This window comes from Bactrocera dorsalis, chromosome 2 (genome assembly GCF_023373825.1).
Source record: "Bactrocera dorsalis isolate Fly_Bdor chromosome 2, ASM2337382v1, whole genome shotgun sequence".
Classification (NCBI taxonomy): Eukaryota; Metazoa; Arthropoda; class Insecta; order Diptera; family Tephritidae; genus Bactrocera; species Bactrocera dorsalis.
In genome coordinates, this window is record NC_064304.1 from 100,153,802 (window position 1) to 100,173,762 (window position 19,961).

The 19,961-nt window shown below is 34.8% G+C and overlaps 2 protein-coding genes across 9 annotated transcripts in view; one reads left to right on the forward strand and one right to left on the reverse strand.

Moving 5' to 3' along the window:
* Positions 1 to 19,961, forward strand: part of LOC105226082 (5'-AMP-activated protein kinase subunit gamma-1) — a 197,758-nt gene that overhangs the window by 29,744 nt on the left and 148,053 nt on the right. The gene's annotated exons all lie outside the window — the stretch shown is intronic.
* On the reverse strand, positions 4,494 to 6,717 carry LOC105226077 (leucine-rich repeat-containing protein 15). Its single transcript, XM_011204840.4, has one exon. The coding sequence runs from the start codon at positions 6,436 to 6,438 to the stop codon at positions 4,609 to 4,611; it is 1,830 nt and encodes a 609-aa protein (XP_011203142.2). The 5' UTR covers positions 6,439 to 6,717; the 3' UTR covers positions 4,494 to 4,608.

Genomic DNA, 19,961 nt, shown 5'->3' on the forward strand with positions numbered 1-19,961 from the left:
ATCTGCTGTTGTTGCGATTCAATTTCCAGGTGTTAGAGCCCATATTGGGAATTCTCAATTGTATGTTATGAAGAATTAGTTGTTTATGTCTTTTGCCATAAATTATTTATAAGTGTCACTGCGCGGTTTCCAGCTGTCCTTTAATATTTCAAAAGACTTCATATTAACGTACATACATATGTTTATTTATTGTAAAATTCTTTCCCTGAAGCAAACGTATGCAAGGGGGTTTTTGCGATTTGTTGTATTGTATGAATAATCTCGATACAAAAGGTTATTTGAAAACTGCCTATAGGCACGTACATTCTTATTTAATATATTACTTGTAAAGCTAGTCTACCTATTTAAAAAGTGCATAACGTTAATTAAGAAATTCAAGGCTAATGACTTCAGAAGTCAATATTTCCTACGACTACTAGATTTTTAATTATTTTTACTATCTGCTTACGTTAGCGTAAGCGTAGTGTAAAATATGCAGTTAGTTTGCTTGTACTTTTTTAACCAAACAGCGAAGTGACTACATGTGAACGGTGATCTATTTCGATGAAAAGAAATTATCAATTTCTATTCTGTAAGAGTTAACTTTTCAGGTTGCTCTTCGTCCCAAATGCGGCATTTTTGCCGGATTTATGGCCCGAATAAAATCAGTTTCTCAAAAAATCGCTCGTAAGCTATAAATTGAATATTTCAATTTTAGAAACTGAAACATTTTTCAAATATCAACAGTACCATTACTAAAATATCAATTTTATGCAAACAATTTGTTCGATCGGTTAGAGTAAGGGCGAATGAGTAAGAGTGAGTGAGTAAGAGAGTGGTGCTCAACTTCCTTTTTGAAGGAATTTTGATTGAGTCTGGGAATCTGAAAGTGTACCAAATTATTTTTTTTTACAAAAATGACGACAGTAGCGCCAATAAATATCAGCCAGAATTAGCTTTAAGTAACATTTTTCTAATTTTAATTTCAAATATTTGCTTCCAGGCGATTGATTGCCTTCCATAGTCTTCCTGAATCGTTTTTTTCTATTACTAAAGGAGAAAAAGACTAATGGGGAAGCAATTAAAAAACACTTAAGTGAGGAAATTACTCCACTTCATTTAAACTATATGACAAACAATATAAGAGATAAAAAGCACTAAGTATTTATTTACGAGTTGTGATTATTATAACAGTACATTTAATTTGAATAATCGAACAAGTTTTTATGCGAAAGCATTCCTAGCGAAGCCAAGGCTATGAACAGATTGACGTAGAAGCTTACAAAACAGTCCCGCGCTCGATTTAAAATGATGCGTTTACGCTTCCGGTACACTTTCCACATTTTAATTTATCATTTTCTCTGTACTTTAAGGTTTTTGTCTTTATATATTTCCTAAATATTGCTACTTAATGAATATGTGCTCACTTTGATTATATATTTTATCAATTCAATTACGGAAATGCCAACCAAGCTGGCAATTGTCGGTGTAAAAAAAATTCCGTTCGCTTTGTATTTGATAAGCATCAATTAGTGCAAATTATTCGAGAATAATAACTATAATTGGAAAAGTAAATAACAGTACACGAGTATGTAAGGTTGATATCAAGCGCTTGTTGTGCATTATCGAGCGTTAATTAACTGTTGACAGTGTGAATAGCAGATCGCTGAACAACCGTCCGCGTTTTGAAGAAGTAAAACTCATATTTTAAAATATATAATATGTCGGATCCTTAGCTTGACTGCGTCAGAAATCGAAGCTATAATCATATATGAGCTGCAAGTGATCTCAAAGTAGAGGAATCTTTAGAATTGACATATGCGATCGGCACTCAAAGACACCACGTGATACCAATCAACTGAATTGTTCAATTGTTTCAAATGATTTTTTCATTTTTCTTTTTATCAACAAACGATTTATCGGTTTATGAGTAGTAAGGGTCCGCATGTAGATAAAGGAAGAGTGATTACGAATCTGTAGAAAATTATAATTACACTTATCTGCATACATACATATGTGCAAATGTACGATATATACATACATATTTGTATGTTAACATATGTATTTAAATGGCTTGACACTCGAATACGCTTTGTTGTTGCATTGTTCTTAAAACTTTTCGCCGCACACAAATCATCAAGAGTCAAGTTCCGCTTTCAAGGTGTTGACATACGCAGTGCTAAAAAATATATGCAAAAATATCAGTGCATACAAATATTGGAGAATACTATATACATATGTATGTATATTTATATCCATATACACATACAATTCACTCGCATTTGTTTTGTAGCGCTTTCATATCTTGATGTAGAACATTGCGATTGCTTGAGAGTGAAGTAAACATTTGAATAACTCATTTACATTTGCATTTATCTAATAATACTTTCAATGTATGTATTGCTCTTTGATTTTGTAATAAACATCGAACATTCAATCGAATAGACATATAGTTTTTTTTTTTTTTAACCAGATTTCAGTCAAATATTTGACCAAATATGTTTTTACTACACTTTCAGCTGTCAATACTCATTCATATAACATAAATAATCATACTAGGTATAGTATACAGTGTATACCATAATATTAGTAATTCTTTTCAAAATTTTTATGCATCGGAACGCACTTATTTACAATAAAAATTATCCGAAAAAAATGTGTAAATGTTTCTCTAACCAATTGTGGCCACTTTTTGGCAAGCAAAAATGTTTGCTTCTAAAAATACTAAAGTGCTGATCGTAAAAAACACTTAAATTTGTCATATTTGTATGATAAATGATTCTGCAAGCGTCATGCGTGGCTTTTAATCTTTTATGACCAAAACTTTTTGTTTTCTGTTTATTTTCCTATTAATATGCGCATTTTGAAAAAAATATATGAAATTTCAAACAAAACAAAAAATATGGATATTACAATGGCATGAGCTAGTACCTATAAATCAAAAAATTATACATCATTATAAGTGGTTTACAACTTCCGTTGATGGACAATGGTTTGTGTGTTTTAGGTTTTTTGAAAATTGTGTGTTTGTCTGCCATGGAATTATGTATGTATGTTGGCTTTTCATCGAAGACGCAAACCGATTTTCAAGTAATGCGGTACTACTCCAGCGATTCGTTGAGCTTTATTTTTGGTATTGAATTAATGTTTCGTTAATAAGCATTTTTGAGTAAATTCTATTAAGTTTTCAACGATAAAATTCAGTCTTTATTTTCGTATATGTTTCGCATATCGCTTAGTTTATTACAAAAACGTTTTTTCATAATCTCTTCATATTTATTTATTTTTTCTTACTTTTAATTTGTTCCATACTGATCATATTTTCTCTCTCATTCTACTATCGCAAGCAGCTTAACTATGTGAAACACGAATGCATGTAGCTGTATTATCTCTTTACTGATAACAGCGCTATTTTCCTGAGAATTTTGCGAAAAATTGTGTTAATTGTACTGAAAAGTATGATCAGACAATCAGTGAGAATAATATATGTTTTTAAAAATTGATGGACGTGTCTTGCGTTGTTGCAAAATTTTCACGAAATTGTTTTCCAATCTCAAATGTTTGGTTACTGGATATTAAACTCAAAAAAGTCGAGCTTTTCTCCTGAATGCATGTTTTAAATCTCTGAACACGGCTTCAACGCGCCTCCCGGCGGGTACTGAATCGAAAACCTTCAACGCTACAGTGTTCACTTCCATCTGGACAACATGACCTTGCGCATAGCCGCAGTCTCTTGGTCAAAGGACCATAACTCTTCCGCAAAACCTTTCTCGCGAACACTCCTAAGGCCGCCTCAACAGATGATGTCCATGCCTTCGCATCTTATAGCAGGTCGGGAATAATGAGTGACTTATAGAGTTTGGTCTTTGTTCGTCGAGAGAGGACTTTACTTTTTAATTGTCTACCCAGTCTGAAGTAGCACCTGTTGGCAAGAGCTATTCTGCGTTGAATTTGGAGGCTGACATTGTTGTTGGTGGTAATACTGGTTCCAAGATAGACGAAATTATTTACGATTTCGAAGTTATGACTGTCAACAGTGACGTGGGAACCTAGTCGCTAGTGCGACGACTCTTTGTTTGATGACAGGAAATATTTCGTCTTGCCTTCGTTCACTACCAGACCCAATTACTTCGCTTCCTTATCTAGTCTGGGGAAAGCAGAGGCCGATGATATCAATATCATCGACATAGCTGTGCACTCTTATAAAATACTGTGCCTTCTCGATTCAGATTTGCAGCTCGAATTATTTTCTTCAGCAGCAGATGACACGATAGGGAGTCGCCTTGTCTGAAACCTCGTTGGGTATCGAACGCTCGCAGAGATCCTTCCCGATCCCAAATCTTGCTAGCGATGCGTTAACAAAATCTACAAATAGATCTGTCTAAGAAAACAAACCGATTTAGCAGAATTCAAATATATTTAACTATGAATATATAAAATAAAGTTTATATTCTCACCGAAGTTACATATTTACGCTAAACCAAGAACAAAAACAGTAAAAACTCCAAAGATCATTTGAGTTTTTGCTTAAACACATTCAATTTTTATTTAAAACCACAAACATACAAATATTTTGAAAAAAAAACTTTGACTGTAATATCATTTAATTTAGATTGGGATAATGTATATTTAAACCGTTATCGTAACATGCTGAAAGAGCGTAGCATTTATGTTCTCAAAGGCACGCAAACGCGCATTCAAGTCCTCGATCTGCTGAAAGGCACGATCGAATTTTTGCTCATAAATGCCCACAATAGCCTTAAGCTCTCTACGAAAGCTCTCCAACTCTTGTTCGGGATACTTTTGCAGCTGTGCTAGTGCACCCACAGTATTGGCAATACTGTTGGGTTGAACATTACTCGTCGTGCCGACGTCTTCCACTTCCTCTGTGTCCTCTATGCGATACATACACGCAATATCGTTGATATATTCACCCGGAAATTCGCTGTCCATCACATCGTGACCGTAAGCAATGTTTTGCGGCTTAAGCAGCATATCCATAAGTATATTCAAATTATAGCAGTTCCAATCATTGCCGCGTATATCGAAATTCCGCAACTTCTCCAGATACTTGAAGTTTTGCGGATTGATCTCGCGCAGCTGATTGTGGGAGACATTGAGAAAGCTCAATTCCGGCTGCGTAGCGATCGTCTCGATGGGTAATTGTTGCAAGCCGCAATTGCCGAGATTTAAACGTTTCAAAGCGCTCGCCAACCAAGGCGTCGGCAGCGTGCCCAACTGTGGATTGTCACACAAATCGAGTACTTGCAACTCGGTGGCGCGCGTTAGCGAGGCCACCTGTTCCAGCGAATTGTTGCGCAGTGTCAAAGTTTTTAAAACTTCCGGCTGTGCAAAGTACAACTCCTGTATGTGATTGTAGCTGAGATCGACGTTGCGTACATAACCGTAAATGTTGACACGTGTGAGTGCACAATTGGCGGCAATCAAATTCTGCAATTGCAACATCAATACGAGTGTGTGCAATTCGCGATTATTTCCAATATCCAAAATAATAAATTTTGACTGACGTCGAAATGTGTTGTCATCAATATGCTTGAGCTGATTATCGCACATCGAGAGTATTAATAAATTCACATTGTTGGTGAAAAGTTGATTGTTGAGTGTGTGTATGCGATTGTTGTCCAAACGTAATTCCTCCAAAGCGGTGAGGTCATCGAAGAGGCCCTTCGGTAGTTGTGTCAGGCGATTATTGCTCATATCCAAATAACGCAACGACGTCAAACCGTCAAAACTATCGCTATCCAATTGTAGCAAGCGATTTGAATCCAGAAAAAGATATTGTAAATCGCTCGCGTATTTGAAAGTGCTCTCGGTAATCACTTGCAGGCGATTATTGGAGAGCAATAATATGCGTAGATTTTGTGCCATTAGAAAACACTCCCACGTTACCACTTCTATGGAACAGTTACGCATATCCAACTCCTTAATGCTCACTGCATAGAAGAGATGAAGCGGAAAGCGTGCGAATGTCGAATTCTCAAAGATCAGCGTATCGTAGTTGCGCGCATTCACAATATCATAGGTGGTAGCCTCCTTATTAATGCGTACCTCGGTTTTAATATCGAAGAAGGCCACCTCATCCAATCGGCCATAGTGAAAATTGTAGCAATAGCTCTCGAGACATTTATCGTCCATACTCTTGATGTTGCGCAGTTGCGGTCGCGCGTCCTCCAAATTGTTTGTAAGCTCAAAATTGTGTGTATCCCCAAAATTATTCGAAAGTTGTGTCGTGCTTATTGTAGTCGTCGTCGGCTCAGCAGCATTGGTGGGTGTGTTATCATCCATTTCGAACGATTGCAGGCTCAGCTCTATGTTGTCTTCAAGGGTGTCGGCGTCGAAGTCTGCGCCTTCATTTTCCTCGCTTTGTGCGGCACTCGGCGCGTATACGAAAAGTGCCAAAAATAGCAGCGTATGAGCGTATTCGCGTTTCAAAAGCATGTTATGAGCAGCGGCGCTTGAAATTAGCGATATTTTTTTTTTTGTTTTAAAGTTTTTTGTATATATATTTTATGCAAAAAATTCGACTTGCGCGGCGCTAAGCGTTCTTATATCGCAGCCCTTGTTGCCTTTGTGTGTCGTGTTGTAATTTTCTTCGATTTTTGCAATTTGCTCCGTATTCGCCGACAGTCGGCTTTTGACTGATCTCATTAATGCAATCATATATTTCGTGCTAAAATTTTGCTATAATTTCGCCGATCTGCTCAATGTGTGTGCCCGTACATTAAATAATTGTGTTGTATGTTCCATTTCAATGATATTTTATTAAAATGATTTGTTTTTGCTTTGCGCTTTTATAAATAAAAAAAATTGTCAGATTAATGAATAAATATGATTTGCAAATTGTACACAATTGTTGGTTTTGTTGTTGTGCCGTCACTCAATAGATCATCATTCGGCTTTATATTTATTTATACCTGACCTTTACCGTTCTCATCGCAGCATTTGCGATTTTTTGATAATTTTTTTTTGCATATTTTCCGTATAAATAATAGGGCATCGTATTATTTTCGCATTTGTTGTCATTGTTTCGTCTAAAACGAAAATTGCTCTCGTGCTTTACTCTATGGTTATCTGGTTTTTACAAGTTTTGCACTACACTTTCTCATATACCTTGGTACCAAGTTGTATAGAAAATAATATGAAATATTTAGTAGCATTGTGTGCCTAACGCTTTCCAAACATCACACGCTCCCGCCCGAGGCTCGAGTATCGCCCGTATTTTTATAGCTTACATTGTTGCGCTATATACTTTCGTCTAGCGCTCGTAGAGCTTGTTGCGCTCAAGCCGTTGTTTGTGCAGCTAATTCTAATAAAATTTGCTCTGATAATAACCGTAAAGCGATTAAAATAGCTACGCTTGAGTAAATTTAGCTGCCGTATAGTTTGATGATCTTTATCTGATATTATTTTGCAATTGCAATGTGCTATTATAATGACTGTTGTAGAGCATTCTGTCCTACAAACATTTTCAGTGGAATTCTCTCTTATATAAATTCAATATATTACTTGAGCAATTGGTCATTTTGGTTTGGTATTCACCCGAAATCTCTTTTTCCTTATTCAGTTGATACGTCTGTCATTGCGGCGATGTGAGCCACGGCTTTACAATATCGTCTTTACACCATATAAAGCAGTCAATGTATACTTCACCCTCTCCTTAACGTTGGGTTTCCATGACAATTTTCTATCGAGGATTGAGTCCCAGTTCTTCAACGCTTCAAGAGCGTGATGTCCAGAACCCTGCAACGAGAGATAAACCCGGTGATTTTTACCACCTGGTATATAAAACCAGTTCGTACACGATATCCAGGAATTTTCCTTCAACCACAAGAGCATAATCATCTGCATAAGCTATCACCCGACAGCCTCGTCCCTTGAGTTCTTTCAATAGGTCGTTTACCACAAAGACTTAAAGCCGGGTGCTTCTATTGACCTTTCGAAGTGCTCGCGCATTACTTCACTCCGCCACGACAGTTCTGTCACAGAGAAGAAGAAATTTAATGGGGAATGTTTATTATTATTCAAAAGAACAATATTTGGCAATAATTTTTTTTGAAGATTATCTCTTTAAAATGTTGGCCTGCGGTAAGACTGGTCCAATTTTCATTGACTCGTTTGAGCACATCGACTGGTAGCTGTCGAATGACATACATACGTGATGTTTTGCTTCAAGGCCTGAATCCAAGCGCGATTGTCCGCACAGACTTTAGACTTTACATATTCCCACAGAAAAAAGACTAACGGTGTGATATCACGGGATCTTAGTAGCCCATTTACCGGCCCACAACGTAAAATTTGGCTCAAAAACGTCGTCGTCGGATCTTCTTGAAACTTTTCAAGAGCTCACAGAGCGAAGCGAGCGGCTTCAATTCTTGCACAAGCTGTATTTTGTACGCTTTCAATTTAAGATCTCGACGTAAAATGCGCCATGTCGTTCCATAAGTCAGTCCGAGTTGCTGCGAACGGCACCGCATCGACTATCCATGGTCTTCATGGACACTCTCAGCTACGGCTGCTACATTTTCTTCACTACGTGCTGAACGCGGACTATTCGGTCGAACATTATCCAATAATGAATGCTGGGTTTCAAGCTTCTATGTTTAGGATGTAAATGTGGTCTATTATTCATTACTTACACTCTTACAAGCTTCAGTAGAATCACCGAAAGATTATCGCGACTCATATACAAAGCAAATACTTTCTTACTTAAACGAAATTTCATGTTCAGTTTATTTCAAAAATATTTACATTTATATATAATACTAGGGAATTATATTTTAAAATTGTTTGCACTTCAATATTATAGTTATTGCGTTAAATTATACTTTCTTCGTATTATCGCATTAGCTACTTGAGGGGGAATTATTATTTAAGCTCACAATAAAGTTGAACCAATTTAATATGCAATGCTGATAATAAATCAAACGAAAATAGAAGTCGTTAATGAATTTATATGTATGTAGATGTGTGGAAATATACATATCAATATAATATAATCAATCAGCAAATATAATGTCACTCACACTCGTACTTAACTGGTACTTAACTGATTTGAATGCGAAAAAATATGAAAAAATCAGCGATAATGGCAACTGATAATGAGAGCAAAGCAAAGTAATAAAATACTAAGAAAACATTAAAAAAAACATTGTGACAAATCTTTTGTAATACCTTGATGAATTGTTGTCAAAAAAGCCAAGGAAAAAAACAAAATTTGTTCTGATAAAAGTCGTAAACATGGTTGGTTGTAAAAGAACATATTTTTTTCAATTTCTGTGAATTTAATGCTTGAAAAATATAAAGTAAAAATAATTTTTAAGTATTTTGAATGGCATTTTATTCAATATTTATTTTTTTTAAATAGTTTTACAATCCCGATATTTTCGGGATCAACTTCGGGATCCCGAAATTTAGTTAAAAATAATAACTTACATTTACAAAAAGTCAGAAAATTTGCCAATATTGCTTTCGCAGTCATCCAAAATGATTTTGGAGACTTTCTAGATGTTTTCCTTTGTAACAACCTCATTGGGGCGTCCACTGAGTTCACTATTTTCAGTGCTCATTTTACCACGTCTAAACTTAGCATAACAATCCTTAATGGTTGATTTTCCTAGGGCAGCGTACAAAGACTCGTCATCGAGTCAAGTTTTTGCTTCAACTGTATTTTTTTTTTTCCTTTAGAAAGCAATATTTCATCAACACGTGAAATTCCTTTTTATCAATTTTTTTACAATAACAAAAATTGCTTCACTTAAAATGATATAATTCACAATTTAATGATCCAAGAGTTGCCAAATTTATGCCCGGGCCTTTGAAAGATTAGAGGTAACTAAAGATCATATGGATTTAATGCTAGTAGCGCCATCTATGTGTCAGGCGGAACTAACTAACTAAAATTCTATATTGTTGCAAAAGATAATACCGTTATAATAAAAACAAACAAAAAATATTATTTTATAACGGAAATTAAAGTTTGAAAATCCCGAAATTTTCGGGACTCAAATGCATTCGGGATTTTTTGTACACCTCATTTCATATTCGTGAATTGACATACAGATCTTAATAATAGTGAATACATACATATATGTATATTATATAACCTTATACCGAGTTTTTTCTAATTTCGAAATTTTAAGTATTTTGTAATTTTGTATGGGGTATCACATTTTTGTGTCACGTACTTGCATATATGTTTTTTTTATTGCACTTGTTCTATTTTTCTAGTGCCTGAGTGTCTGATAAGATTGACAATTTGTTTTGCTACTTGTCGGCGATAAGTCCGAAAAATACTACTCGTTTCACTAAAAAAAACTCACTAACATTAAAATGTGCTGTTAATTGTGCACAAATGAAATTAAGTCAAAAAAGATTTGTTAGCTTTTAAAGGCTCAACAGTTACCTTGCGTTGTTTTTGTTTTCGGACCTGCAATTACATTGTATACGAACAAACCTGCTGTGGAAATACCCCATCATTTACACGAGAATCGACAAGTGACTCACGGTGTATTATTATCTGTTGCTAAAAGCTATAAATTACCCACATCACTAAGTGCAATTAGCTTGTGTTTTTTATGAATTGAGGTATTAATTGCTAGTGAGCCACGCCGTGCTAAGATCGAAAGTGTAATTTAGATAGCTCATAATACTGCACAACTCTCATTGACTGCGTAAGTGGGTGTATCGAGTCTATACCCTATACTTAGCCTACGCAATCGTGTTTTATCTACAAACCACTTTCGAAAGTAACCTACCATTTTGAGATTGCATTTCATTCGATATTATTGTATATATAAATTTCAAAAAAATCCCCTTCAACTTGGTCATATTCCTTAAAGAGTTATAGACACTTGCAAGTTTCTATGGAAGTCTAGTTTTGGCGTCGAAACCATTCAGGAACAAGTTCAGTTACTTCGTGTTATTGCTTCAGTATTGTCTCTGATGATGTAAATGAGAGGCAACGACTTCTCATGCAGTTCACATGATTTTTGTGTACTTAAGTATTTTATCAGAGTATTATTTTGATTTTAGCTAAACAACTTTTGTTTCTTGGCATTTCTAATCGATCTTGAAATCACTGTTAATAGTTTCTTTCTCAAAAAATTCGTTTAATCGATTTTCTGGAATTTTTTTTAATATTTATATTTTTTGGTAATCATTCTTTAATACGCTTGACCCATTTTCTGTTTGATCACAAATGTTCAAATATTCAAATAATTCTGCATCTATTGATTTGACTTTGTTTCCACGCATTTTTATTTGTTTTTTCAATTAAGACGGCATATGACTTCGTTTAGCTTAAACAATAGTAATGAATGTATGCTTAAAACACATGCAAATAAATATATATATATGTAAATATATTTATATACATACGAATGGTATAAAAATCAATAAATATTCAATCTAATTGAATTTAAGAAAAAAATATTTTCATTCAATTGATTCGTTTCGAGGGGAATGTAAATAAATTCATGGCACTACAGTGGCATTCAAATGCATTAATTAGTTTTTCGTAAGCAAAGCATGATTGCGGCTTGGATTTTTGCCTAGTTCTTTCGGTGTATTCTCATAATTTTTATTCTTTTAAATATTTCATTCCATTCATAATCATACACATTACATAATATCTGTGTAAGCTGACCTTGAGTAAAACCAAAAGCTTCGTCAGAATCGAGAAAGACCTCTCCGATCCATTCGTTACCGAGCGAGGTTTCAGCCAAGGATACTCCCTATCGTGTAACTTCTTTAATCTATGATTGGAGAAAATATTACGAGCTGCACACGCAAATAGAGAAGGTGAAAGTATTTGATTCCGTACCCGCCGGTGGAAACAGAGGAAGAGGAAGACCTCCACTCCGCTGGAAACACCAGGTGGAGAAAGACCTGGCTGAACTTGGTATCTCAAATAGGCGCTGAATAGCAAAAACAAGAAACGGCGCCAGTGTGATTGATTAGCTCATCTATAACCGCGAGGTCGGTGCCTACGCCAGTCAGGAAGAAAAAGAGCTTTTGCTATAATGCGACTGAACCATTTCAACGAATTCTTCACATACCCTCCCACACAGCTAACGCCGTTTATCTTTAAATAACCGACAACTTAAGCAATTCAATTTAAATCAGATTTTCCTTAATAGTTTTGCTTTGTCCGAGTAATTTTATGATTAAGGCCCATTGACATGACACAAGTTAACTCAATTGTTGGGTTGTCTGATGAATTTGCGGCAGTTTATGTTGTGTGTTTGTGTCACATGACAAACGTGACGGAACAATATATTATATGTATATGGTTCTAGACATTACTTCATTACGTGTGCACACATAAAGGTAGGGGTATTCACTTGCCGGGTGTTAAAGTGATAAATGTTTAATAATGGCTGAAGCAAGTGATTACTGCGGGAAATGGGTTTAAGTCACATCAGAACCAAAAAAAAAATTATATTATAATAAAAGTAAAAATATATACAATATTTTCCAAAAATCACTTTGAAAGTTTTCCAAATTACTAAAATCAACAAAATAATTATTCGGCAAAAAGTTTATTTTGAAAAATTTTCCATTCAAAATCCATTCATCCATTAGTAATTATATATGCCAGTAGGTCCTGATATATCTGCATTTGCTCTCGCTCAATTACAATCAATTGACGTCCATTTTATTGTCAATTTGTAATTGTGCAATATTGACAAAATTGAAAGGCAGCTGGCAACAAGGGCAGGAACTAAGCGACTAACAAGCCGCCACACTTGTAATTACATATGTACATACACGCTCATACATATAAACTGACAATTGTCGGTAAGCAGCTAAATACTTGTTGACAGCAACAATTGAGTTAAAAAACGGAAAGGTATTGGCTGGCAACACGGCGACCTGAGAACTTGTCTAAACAATCAAGTATGCCAAGCGGCGTTGGCAGCTGCAAAATGTAGCATACCACTTCATTCATTCAAACACTATTAGCTGGTAAAATCGGCAACATGATACTCGTATAGCGTATGTTGGGAAAAACAAATAAATAAACTAAAATGTCATTAACTTTTGCTCGAGCGGACCGTCTGGTCTAGTGCTGTAAGGGTGTGTAATAAGGGAAAGTTGCTAATCAAATAAATTTTTGTAAGACAGTGCAAAAGTTTGACATATATTACTCTCATCATTTCATCGAATGCGGTACTCGCCATAGCCAAAGCGCAAAGGACCGTAAATCTTCCGCAGAACGCTGCTCTCGAAAACTCGTAACGTCGACTCATCATATATTGTCATCGTCTATGCCTCTGCACTATATAGCAGGACGTGTATTATGAGTGAGTTATAGAATTTGGTCTTTGTTCTACGAGAAAGTAAGGCCTACTTCTCAATTGCCTATTCAGTTGGATTTCGAGACTGACATTGTTGTTGGTGTTAATACTGGTGATCAACGACTTCCAAGATAAGATAATTTTAAGACTAAGTATTAGTAAAACTACATATTTATTTGGAAAGGAACTACAGCTGATTTTCGGTAGCTCCTCTCAAAAAAGACTTATTACGGTGATCACTATATTTCTGAACTGGATCCTCTGAACTTCATTCTCTAAAATTAAAAGATCAAACAGATTTCGTTAAATTAATGTTAAATCTAGTAATTAATCGAAGGAATAAGCAAAATAAAGTTTTTGTACAAAATGGCGGTTGCTCAAAGAAAAGTCGATTTTTTTTCCAAAATTTCGGCTTTAAATTGTTTATGAAAAAATATTTATCGTTGAGAAAAAATAATCACTAAATAATAACATTAAGAAGTCGTGTTAAAATTTGAGACTGATCAGTTTAGCCCTTTTCGAGTAGTGTTGGCCACCGACTTTGAAAACACCAGTTTGAGCAAAATGCGTTGAAAGTTTACAATTTTCGTGTAACTTCGAAAATAATCACCGGAACGATATGAAATTTAACATGCGGATTCTCAAATATATGTTCACTAAGAAAATAAAATAATAATGCAAATGCAGGATTATAAAACATCTGCACATGCCTATATACCAAGCAATATCCTTGTATTAACTTCATATCAAGTTTTACTAAGAAAAAAAGGGAAAAATAATAGCGTGAATTGTAATTGTTGCTTTCCGCCGGAGCGTGTATTCGTTGGCATTACAATGGCTGCCATTATCCACTGTAATAAATAAACAAACCGCCTGGGCGAACTTTATATAATGATGACGCATCCGTATGGCAATGGAAGCGAGCGCTGCCAGACCGTTGGCGGCGTCCACTTGAGCTGGCAGGTGTACGATTAATAAAAACGAACGCTTTATATGTATGTGTTTATTTAGTTGCAACAATGTTGATACCAAGAAATAGCTTAAGTGGCGTCAGTAATGGACACAAACCATTCGCATTTCGTACTCTACGTAACACGCGTTCGCGAATGAATGGCTGCATGGATGGTCAAGCGCTTTTGCAGAAGCATTATTAGAAAATGATTTCCTCAATTAATGTTGTTTCTTTTACTTAGCTTTTTTATTGCTTTTGCTATTGCACCGTTTTTTTTATCGATGACATTGTATGTTTACAGCAACAAACTTGAGGTGTCGTAATCAAGTAAAAATTATATAAATGGTGATCCATTTCGAGGTTCCCTACTTTTTTAAAGAAAAAATAACGAAACTTCGAATTTAATGAAAAATATTTATTGTCATCCGAAAGAACGTTCTTTGGCATTTATTTTTTGAAGATTATCTCTTTCAAATGTTGGCTGCGGATACGTCTTAGATGGTCCATCCGTTGAGTCCAATTTTCAATGACTTGCTCGAGCATTTCGACTGGTAACTGGCGACCGGCACAAAATGTGAAATTATCTGCTCACCATTGTATTATCTCATTAAATCCATTGATTAATGCGATGTGTGGGAAGTGACGCCATCTTGTTGAAACTCATTTGAACTCATCATTTGAAAGAAATATGATCCGATGTTTCTACCGGCCCACAAATCAAACCAAACCATTGTTTTTTCTGGAAGAAATCAATTTATATTTTAAGTTTCAACAAAGAAATCCCTCTACGAAGTCTGTCTTCGACTTGTAGATAATGGGGTAAAATCAGCTTATCACTTCCTACTGCAATGCCTGGCTTTCTCGAGACTTTTTTTGAAGCAGCTTAGCTCTCTTTCTTTAGCCATACATACTAAGTATCAGGTATTGAAATTAGTTGTCTTTGCAGCTTTATGTGAGACTACGGATGCTTCCTCGAATAACGTATTTTTTCTCATTGAAGGTAGGATTCTAGTCTAGAAATAAAAAAAATCTTTTTTTTTTAATATTAATAAGTGTTTTCTATTTACGATTTCTCAGGTTCTATTGGATCGATTTTTAGAGAGTATTCTTTCTGAACTTGGCTGTGTCTGGAACTACCCATATACTCAAATTTTTGCTATTTGTAAAAAAAATGGAAACGGTAAAGAATGATCGAACCGTACAGTTTCATGGGTTTCAATTTCCCCCTTTCAACAGCCACATAGCTTAACCTCAAAATAGTAAATTTAATATCGTGAATATACCGCCATTTTCACTTGATTTATCAAGTTAACTGCTCTGTATTTGTATATACATACAGCATTTGTTTTAGAATTTATCAGAAATTACAACAATTCCACAAATTGCTTACAACACAACAATTATCTTTGATTTCAACTGTAATTAAATCACTTTGTGCAACCACAAACACTACATTTACCGCAAATAACAATCATCACATGGTGACCAGCTAAACTTACGAGAGTAAAATGAAAAACTAAAACTGTATTTTATACATATATATGTACTATAAAGAAATACATATGTATGTATGTATGTATATATTTTTTTACCTACCTTTACGATAATGGACTTTACACTTTGGCATGCATATACATATACATACATACATGAAAGTATATTAATTTTGATATGTGTTTTATGTTTTGTTTTGATTGCCGTAAGCATTTTTGAACTATGAAAGCAGCAAATCAACACTAAACAACTTTGCTTTTGTACATACATACATATTTGTGTGGTATTTTATTTTGTGGTCGAAGCGTAACAGACAAGTTGGCGGCAGCAACGGAGCAGAAGCAGACAGATACAGAGATTGAAATAGCTAAAATCACTAAAGACAGATGCAAACATACATATATACATTTACATATGTATATATAGAGTGGAATACATAAATGATTACATATGCATATGTATGTGTATATGGACTCAGTTTAGACTAGAATGTCCCCAATAATGAAAATATATGTATTCGACCATTATGTTTATATAAAGGTAAATGGTACTGTGGGCAGAAAATAGTAAGACTTTTTAAATTAAATTTGGCGCGACAACCCTTTCGTTGAAATATCTATTTTCTGCACTTAAAGAGTCTTTTTTTTTGTTATTCGGCTGTTCACTGCTTTATAAATATTTAGTATGTAATTAAAAAATATTTTTGTAAATTGTCGTACTACTTCTCGCGGCTTCTCCCACTCTCGGAAAACTTTATGACCTCTTTCTAAGTAAAGTCAAAAAATTCTTCAAAAGTATTTTCTTCTTTTTATTTCTTTGTCGCATAGATTTTGGCATAGTTTTAACGCGACAATTTTGTAAACTGAAATTTTTTTTATTTAATAACGACATCAACGCATATTTCGCCTTGAGAAAAACAATAACTTCTTTAATAATTCATAAGTATAGAATACATTTTTATTGTAGAGGCATGCATTTCAGGTAATTTACGAAAAATTGAAATTTTATATGGCGTTCTCTCTTTTCTCTAAAGCAAGCTTTTTTCTTCCACTCCTGAATGTAGGCAACAAAATGTTTAGAGAATTTCAATAATCAAATTAAAACAAAAAAATTAATATTTAGCATACATTTAGGCGATTCATAAAAAATATCGAAGATACATAACTACATAACTTATTTAACAAAATTATTCATATTTGGATATTTTTGTATGGAATTCGTTGATTTTTAAAATTAAATTGGATAATATTTTGAAAGAAAATATATGGCACTTATTTCTCCAGAATGAGCCAGCACTTAAATAATTAAGAAAAACAAAAAGTAGTTAAATAATACATGTATCAAAAGTCGAATAACCTTGTACCGTTATTGTTTTTTTTAATCACATCACTCTTATTGGTAATCCCTGTGTACATATATGGTGTACTATACGAGCTAAATTTGCTAGTACCAGTACCAAAACAAAACCTGCAGCTGCGTCAAAATCAAATTTCATTCTCTATTCGCCTTTTTCACTTTCTTTGAATACTAGAAATTTGTCACACTTGACTTATGCCAAGTTATTTATAGACGCTATGAGAGGTAAGGAAATTCTTAGAGCTAATTGAAAAATGTAAAAGCTGAAATTTACGTAGAGAAAATGAAATTTTTTGCCATGAACAGAATTACATGCATGCACTGAATCTAAATATATGGACATTGTGATAAAAAAAGTACCCGGAAATTGTAAATTAAACGCAAACTATTTAACTATTCATCAATATTTATATTGTCGCCATCAAAGTAATCCCCAGCAGATGTTATACTTTATACTATTTTTGTTTTATCTCTTCGATCGACTGAAAGTAGAGTCCACAGAGCGGCAATTTCGGTTTGAGAAACAAGAAAAAATCACATGGAGCCAAATCTGGTCGATCGATGGTATTCATAGCGTTTTGGCTTTGAATTTGGTCACAATCGTGACTCCATGCCAAAAAATCAGCTTTATGGAAACGAGTAGAGCAGCAACGTGTTTCATACCCAAAATATCCACCAAAATCATTCGAACAGACTTGCGAGAGATGTCGAGCGCTCTTGCCATCTCTCTAACACTTGCCTGACGATTTTCAAGCACCATATCCTTCACTTTTTTAATAATTTTATCAGTTGAAGAGGTGTCGTCTAGAACCAGGCGTGTCTTCAACGATCCCTCGACCGACTTTGAAAGCTTTTTACCACTCGTCGGCTTGTGTTTTTGATAAAACTGAATCACCGAGAGGCTTTTCCAGCACTCGCTACGATTCCGCACACGAAATTTGGTTAGAAATACAAAATTTTGGACAAATTCTTTGTTCGATATTTTTATTCATTGTAAAAATCGCAATGCACTACTGAGGTGTACCGACATAAGCAGCTGTTTTAAATAAACTGGTTGACAGATCGCGCTCATATTCGGCATAGTAATTGAGGTCAGTCCTATCAACTGAGCAAAATACATCTTTTTGAATTTAATTCAAATTTCCGGATACTCCTTCGTCTTAATGTATATGTATTGGTATAGAATTCGCAGCGTCCCAGTAGAAAATTTATTAGGTAATTTTGTCTAGTTGGAGGAACTCGAATATGAAATATATGATTCTTAGGCAAATTATTTTTCATTATAGATTTATGAAAAGTAGACTAATTGAAAGGTAATTTTTTCAATATTCGAAGCTCGGAGAAACAGAAAATTTATTAGGTTTATATTTTGGAAGGTAATATTGTCAATTTGGAACTCGATATATTTATTACAGATTTGTGGAATGTCTATCGAAGAATAATTGAAGGGATATTTTTGAAATTTGCGAAGTTCCATGAAATAGAAAATTATTTGAAGAAATTTTATCACCTGCATTAATTTATAAAAATTCGATATTTTGAACGTAAATGGGGTGGTGTTCTTATCGTTTTTTGTATTTGTCACACTCTAAATACATTTTATCTATATTTCCCATTCCTTTTTCCCCATTTGCGTTGTCGTTAAACACCTGCAAATGAGCTGTCATTCAAATTTTTATTCAGAATATAACACGTTCGCCAAGAATCGTTTCGCTTACGATAAAAAAAAACAACGGAACTAACGAAAAACACGACAAATTACATGGCAGCAATGAAAGAAAGCTGACATCATTCAATTCAAAAGAAAACACATAGTGCATAAATCAAGAGAAAGATCAAAGCGAGATTATCCACACATAACAGAAAAAAATTAAAAAAAAAAAGTTTTTTTGTTTTGTAATTAAGATCACATGTAATTTTTACTGCACTTCATATGCAAATTGTTGCTATTAAGTAAAAACTAATAAAAATACGCCTATATTTGGTTGGTGCCTTTGTTATTGAAATAACTGGTGATGTATAGCGCCTCGTGGCGGTGACAATTATTCACACGAAGGCAATTAAGTGGGGATTATGCAACGGTACCGCTGAAGTGACTAATTTCGGATTGAACCAGAAAATTCTATTTCTTTTCTCCCCAAGCTACTCATTTGACGTAAAAACGTTTTCCGCTGGATGCAAAACTGAGGCTCAAACAGCGAAAAGTTGGGCTTTATAGAACTAAAAATCTCTGAAATAAGTCAAGATTTGTGGGCGTCCTACGTAAATGCCAGTCTAGTAAACAGCCAAGCTTAAAGTCAGGAGAATAGGTGTGTGAAGAAACAGCTTGCAGCATTAGCCTTTTTCTTCTTCTTTACTAGCGTAGACTCCGCTAACGCGGTTATAGTCGAGTTAACAGCGCGGCAGTCGTTTCTTCTTTTCGAAGATTCCAAGCGAAGGCAGGTCTTTCTCCACCTGGTCCTTCTAACGGAGTGGAGCTCTTCCTCTATCTCTGCTTTCCCCGGCGGCAGTACCCGTCAAATACTTTCAGAGCAAATACTTTCAGAGCTGGAGTGTTTTCATCCATTCGGACAAAACCTTTCTCTCGAAAACTCGGCAACGTCGAGTCATCAGATGTTCTCATCGTTCATGCCCTATAGAGTTTGGCTTTTCTTCGTCGAGAGAGAAGTTTACTTCTCAATTGCCTACTCAGTCCGAGTGATGTGGGAGTCCAGTAGCGAGTACGAAGACTGTTTGTTTGATGATAAGAGATATTTCAGTCGATTAGGTGTCTGCAAAGAGACAACTGTAGTGCTTTTAATTTTAGCTTGAAGCCTTAGTGCGCAGTATTTAACCCAATATATCTCCGGTTTGTGGTTATT